Below are 6,554 nucleotides of genomic sequence, written 5' to 3'. Positions count from 1 at the left end.
ATTGCAGTAATCACACAATCAAATTCAAATGCTGCATCAGAATACACTTTACAGGATGTAAAACTGATTGAGGTGAACACTTTGTTTGTGCTGACCCAGATGTCTATTCTTTAATTACACAAGTAATTTTAAGTAATGCTAATAGTTTATTATTTATTAAATGTATGTATTACATGCCATTTCCAATGTATTATTTGTTAGCCAATGCTTACAATGCAATTAAAAAGTGATGACACAATTCAAAGGCATGATGCTTTATTTCACAGATTATCCATAAACCAATTCATTATAAAATGTGGACTTTAGAAACATAACATGTATAAATGCACAGGTAATATTTTAGTCAGTTATTGTTTTTACATAATTTAGTATACACATAATTTACACAAGTTAGAGGACACTCATTTGCAGCTGCACTAACATGAACGATGGTGACACCAAGCAGAAACACAAAGGGCTAAAAAGGTATATAAAATGTTTCTGAATTTCAATTTCTTTAGATTTTTGGGGAAAACAATACTCTTGATTAACTTTAAACGTAAATAAACCTTCACTCTGGCAGTTTAACCTATTAAGATAAACATGACATGGGCGTCACCAATTTCATATTGGATTAGAAGATACTGAGAGGATCATGGGCTTAATATCACAAAATAAACAACCGCAGCTTCAGAAGTTACCCAAATTATCTCTTGACGGCACAAATGTGTTGACCTTTCTACAGTGTAGCTGCATAATTGCTTTTCTCCTTGCATACATTGAAATGCCTTGACTTAAAGGTTAACTTCTCCCAGCTGTTATATGCAAAGGTCTTAGACGCACTGTTTGAAGTGAAAGGAGGTAGACGGCCTCCGTCCTCAAAGTGCTCGCAATCAGATAGTGATGTTAGTTCACAAATATTTTATATGAATTGGACTCTAAATATCAGTCTCTTGTGATGAAATAATTGAATATCCTCAAATGTTTGAAGTGAAATATGTTGACAGAGGCAACAAGTCTAAATATGCAACCGCTGACACTTTAAAATAAGGCTCATTATATAGCTGTATGCCGAATAATGGTGGGCATTTCTGACGCACAGACAAGGTAGATGGCGAACTATAAAACATCTAAAAAGGTGGTTTAAGACAAAAAAAATCTAATCTTGGCAATACTGTTTGCATGAGTAAAACAAAAAAAATCCAAATAGTTTCTATACTGAGCCTGTGTCCCACTCAACTGAACACTATATGCAAATGCAAATGTATAAAAAAAATATATAAAAAGTAGAATATAATTAATATAACTCAAATTACAATGATGTAGACTGTACAGTTCAATTACTTGCCATTATAGCCTGTCTTAGCGCCATCCCATTTGCACTGCAACTTATCAGAGCCATATCTCAGTATCCGAAAGACAGACAATACAAAGGTCACTGACCCCGTCCCTTACCATGCCAGTGGTGCTCTTCAGGTCCTAAGCCAAAGACAACAGTGTGCAGGTGGAGGATACGCTGGAGGAACGCTCATAGACACTGTTGTTATTATCTGTAATTCCCGACACAAAATCTGTATTTGAAGGGTTGCAGCACCCAAGGGTGTCAGACAGTTTGGGGCAGAGGGTCAGAAGCATCCTCTGGAGCACAAGGTGGAATTTCCTGCGGAAGCTTCGGTTTATCCAGAAGTAGAAGATGCAATTGAGGAAACCATTGGAGGTCGGCAGCCACACCACCACAAACTCAAGCCACTCTGGTACACTGCTTCCTGAGACCGCTGTGGGGCAAAACACATGGGGATTTAATACTTCTACTATCACTACTAATAATAATCTTTACTCATTTTCAAATTCCACCATACAAAGTTATACACAAAGACAGCAAAATAAAACATGTCATAAATCCATAGGGTAGAAAAAAGGTAGGAAAGATAAAAATGTCTACATGAAATATTAATATAGTTCAAAAGGTAATCAAAACTCAAGTTGAAATCAGGAAAGTCTTTCCTATAGAAGTATGTTTAAAAAGGGGAATCACTGACTCAGCCTCACAGACTGATGTTCTCAGGCAGATTGTTCAAAGGCCTCTGGTCCCTAGCTGCAAACACTGTCTCCTTCAGTTTTAAGCCCAATCTTTGACAAAATACCTCTATACCTGGGGATTACACCTTACTACTGCATATGTGACTAAAAAGGTTAGAGATAAAGCAAGGAGAGGCCATGAAGAGCCTTAAGTGTAATCAGCTAAATCTATTCTAAAGCATACTGGGAAACTAAAACAGTTTGGAGATCATCAATAGATGTTTGGTTCATTCAAGCATCAATGCTATTACAGAAGCCCAATCCGAGTGTGATGAGATAATGGTCAAAAGTCTGTTTTTAAACAGATAAGAGATTATATTTGTATAGGCACATTTACAAGGAGATATAAACATGATTTCACATTGTCTTGTATGTGCTTAAAAGCGAATGAAACTACTTTACAGTGAGGCTCAGTAGCATTTGGACAGCAGCACACTTTGAAGTTTAACTCAATACTGTCAGCTTCATTTTGCAGGGATTTTCATTCATATCAGATGAATTACAGCCCTCTTTGGAAAAGGTCTTCACTTCTATAAATATTCAGCTGTGACACGACATTCAGTCCTAATTACTCCAAGACAGCACAAGGTCGGGGAAATGAGAAAAATCTTTTTTTTTTAAAAGGCCGTAGTCATGAAACTGTCTTTGCATCGTTATAGTGATGCCCCTGATACCTAAATACATTTGACAGACATTTTTCTTTGCACAGTCACAGCTGAAATAAGTAAATACATAATAAAAAAGGGTAAAGTATCACTGTTTGAACTTTGACTTAGGGCTTTCTCCCTTATTCGTGTCAAATAATAGATTTCAAAATATTGCTGCTGGTTTATAAAGCACTGAATGGTTTAGGCCCAAAATACATTTCTGATCTCCTGCTAAATTATGAACCATCCAGATCTCTCAGGTCTTCAGGGACTGGTCAGCTTTCTGTCCCCAGAGTCAGAACTAAACATGGAGAAGCAGCGTTCAGTTATTATGCTCCAAATATCTGGAACAAACTCCCAGAAACCTGCAGGTCCGCTGCAACTCTGACTACTTTTAAATCCAGGCTGAAGACTTTTCTTTTTGTCGCTGCTTTTAATTGAACTATTCATATCTTAGACTGCACTGTAACTTTTATCCATGTATTTTTTTCTTTTAATGTTTAATTGAACTATTCATATCTTAGACTGCACTGTAACTTTTATCTTTTAATGTTTATTTTATTAGCTTTTCTTTTTAATGACTGATTTTAAATGCCATTTTCTTAATGTCTTTCATTTTTTGTAAAGCACTTTGAATTGCCTTGTGTTAAAAAGTGCTATATAAATAAACTTGCCTTGCCTTATTCAAAACCAGAATAAAAAAAATATATATATATATTATTACAATTATAACATTTCAGCTGCCCAAGTAGCCACTGCTCAGTAGCTAATTGTAAGATGAATTGCAGGAAGACATCAGGAGCTTCAGATATAAACTCCTAAACTACATAATTGAAGAACCTGGTTATACAAATCAGCAACGGTCATATTGTTACAACAGTTAGTCCAGATATGGCACAAACTAACAGGATGCATAAGCTACATTCTCTGTTTTTCTTTAAGATATTACATTCACCCATGATCCAAACCCATTTGTCTTTGTTTTCGTAGAGACAACATTCTATTTGAGTGTGAAAGGTAGTCAAATTGTGGTTAATGTGCAGACTGGAGCCAAACAAGGTGTTCTCACTATGGAATTTGCAGGAACATTTGAACTTTAAAAAAAATGATGCCAGGGAATTGTTGCACCAGGACAGCCATTATTGATATATTCCACCAATGTATACACTTTAATTAATTGAATGCTATACATTGGAAGCACATTTCCAATCGTGGTGTCTTCTACACAATTAGGGAAGATTAAGGGAGTCATCTATGGCTATATGGAATATGGCAGGCCTTTTCATAACTTTAAAACATTTTGTTTCATGTTTATGTCCACTCATTCAATGCTTACCGTTGTAGATCATAGCTGCCATGCAAGGTGTCCAACAGGCGTAGTATGCTGCCATCACAGGCACGAGCACTCGGGATGCCACATTGTGTCTGCTGCGACGCGCACATGTGTATTTGCGCAGCTTCAGGCTCTGTCTCTTTGCAGCACACCACACTCTCAGGTTTGCGTGTGTCATGATGATGGAGCAGGGGAAAAATATCAGACATGTCAAGCTGAGGGTGTATCCAACATTTGTCGAGTAGGACGGATTGCAGACCAGGGATGCGGTAGAAAAATGAACCTCGATAATCCCAACTGGAAATGATATTGGCAACAGTAGGAAGGGAGGGAAGCACCAGGCGAAGGCAATCAGGAGCAGGGTCCTTTTTCTAGTCATCAGAGAGGAATATTGCAGAGGGTAAAACACTGCAATATATCTCTCCAGGCTTATCGTGGCCAGCGTGTACATGCAGGTGGAGTAGACGGTGGCATTGCAAAAGGCCACGACGTGACAAAGAGCGTCTGGCCCTTCGGTGTAGTCCTTCAGCAGACTCACCCACAGATTCAAGGGCATGACCAGCAGCCCAAACGCAGAGTCTGCAGCGGTGAGAGAGAGCAGGAAGTACCGAGAGTTCTTTGACCAACCAGCCACGGATGAAGTAATAACCAGGAGAACTGCAATGTTTCCCAAAGTGATCATCACACCTAAAACGATAATTATGCTTATTTTAACGGAGCGGTGTGTCTGCTCCTGAAGTCTATGAGGGTCAACACTTGTGAGGGCCGACAGGTTAGAATCGTCAAAAGTGGAGAAGTTGAGCGTTGAATACATTTTGCCTTACAGTGGCATTGAAGCGACCAAAACATAGGGCACGTGATGCAAAAAATAGGGGTTGGAAGTACGCAAGAGTATAAGCAAAGCTGGAGAGTTACACCAGGAAGCAGCGCTGCAGCTGCTTTGAGGCTCAACAATCAGAGACACACCTGGTGCAATCAGGGTGGAAACAGCCCACAGCATCCAACAAAGCAGTGTCGCAAGTCTCAACTGTTATCAACATCAAAGGCTACTTTAAAAACTATAACTAGGCGAATGATTGTCATTTTGTAAAGTTTCTTAATATTTACAATTCATTTCACATTTTGTAAATTATATACTTTATATATATAGGCTAGGTCTCTCAGTTGTAGTTAATGATGTGTTATTTCTACAGCATGATACATAAAGGTAGCCTATACTATTTTCATTTGCTTCATGTTATATTAACACAGTATAGGCTATAACTAAAATAATCCTTCCAAAAATAGAAAAGGCTATTTACAAGACAGCTGAAGGGTATTATATTTCAAAAAAAGTAAATAAAGAATCATCTAAAAGAAGTAATGAATTGCAATATTTCATCAGTCACAAATTATGAACACTATGCTTAAGTAATTCATGTAGGTATAGAATCCAAATACATTTATATTTATATTTAACTCATGCATATGTGTGTTCAGGAGTTTGGATATGCAACCAATTTGATAGTTTAATTATCAATTAAGAGGGGCTCCTATAGCCTTGACTCAGGGATTGGCAGAAAGGAAGAGTGTAATGGTTTTCTACAAAGGATAGGGTGTTCATTTATCAGGTATATCTTTATACAACCTCATATTCCACAAGTACATTAAGGGAGTTATTAGTTATATCACACCTCATGTGTCATAGCTGTGAAGTGATGAGATGAGAACAATGGTTGCAGCTCTTGTTTAATGCAAAACCACATTTTTAACTGCACACTTAGATTACAGCAATCTATTTATTCAAAGCATGTGACTAGTGTATCAAGATAGTAAAAAAATAACAGAGATAGAGCATAGTATTTAGGCACACAGTCAAACTGTCAAATTTTCTTTCTGTGACCCGCTACTGATGCAGTTGTCTGTAGATATCAGGACTTTTAGATGCAATAGTAATCCACCATATTGATACAGCTAGTTAACAAATTATACACGGGTGCGAGGCTAATCCACACTTCAGTAAAGATTTGTAGAAGCTTACCTGTTAGCTCTCTCTGTGGATTTATTAATTACAATTAGCAAGACACTTTCAGCAGCTCAGGGCTTTTAATGCATTCAGAAGGGTTGTCTCGGTAATTGGAATTAATATGTGATGTGAGTGTGAAGTGTTGCCTCAACAGTGAGTTCTATACATGTTTCCAAAATATCTCAGGGGTTATTAGTATGACAGAAACATTTTGACACAAAAAACCTTGTATAACGGATCTAAGTATCGCTTAAACAAATATGTTGTTCTTTGCAAGATGCCTGGGGGAAGCAAATAAAGATGCCACTATAGACTGCCCCCATTCCATCAAGCTCTACATTTGCAGGGCAGCCCACCTTGGCAGCTTTCATCAACAACAATAACAATGAGTCAGTCAACAATAGATCACTATTATGGTCCCACGTAAATTGTGCACGCTGTCACAGCCTAGGGAGACTGACGTTTTACAGCCAATCATGGTCCAATTTCCACGATCGCAGACCATCAGTGT

The 6,554-nt window shown here is 37.7% G+C and overlaps 1 protein-coding gene across 1 annotated transcript; it reads right to left on the bottom strand.

Annotated features, from left to right (window-relative positions):
* Positions 1–253: 253 nt before the first annotated feature.
* LOC117467574 (adenosine receptor A2b) lies at positions 254–5,023 on the bottom strand. The gene is made up of 2 exons (XM_034111275.1): positions 4,042–5,023; positions 254–1,754 (listed from the first exon to the last, which is right to left on the bottom strand). The coding sequence occupies exons 1-2, from the start codon at positions 4,850–4,852 to the stop codon at positions 1,459–1,461; spliced, it is 1,107 nt and encodes a 368-aa protein (XP_033967166.1). The 5' UTR covers positions 4,853–5,023; the 3' UTR covers positions 254–1,458.
* Positions 5,024–6,554: the final 1,531 nt, after the last annotated feature.

This window comes from Pseudochaenichthys georgianus, chromosome 3 (genome assembly GCF_902827115.2).
Source record: "Pseudochaenichthys georgianus chromosome 3, fPseGeo1.2, whole genome shotgun sequence".
NCBI lineage: Eukaryota > Metazoa > Chordata > Actinopteri > Perciformes > Channichthyidae > Pseudochaenichthys > Pseudochaenichthys georgianus.
Note: the sequence above shows the minus strand (reverse complement) of the source record. Positions and strands in the feature narration are given on the sequence as shown.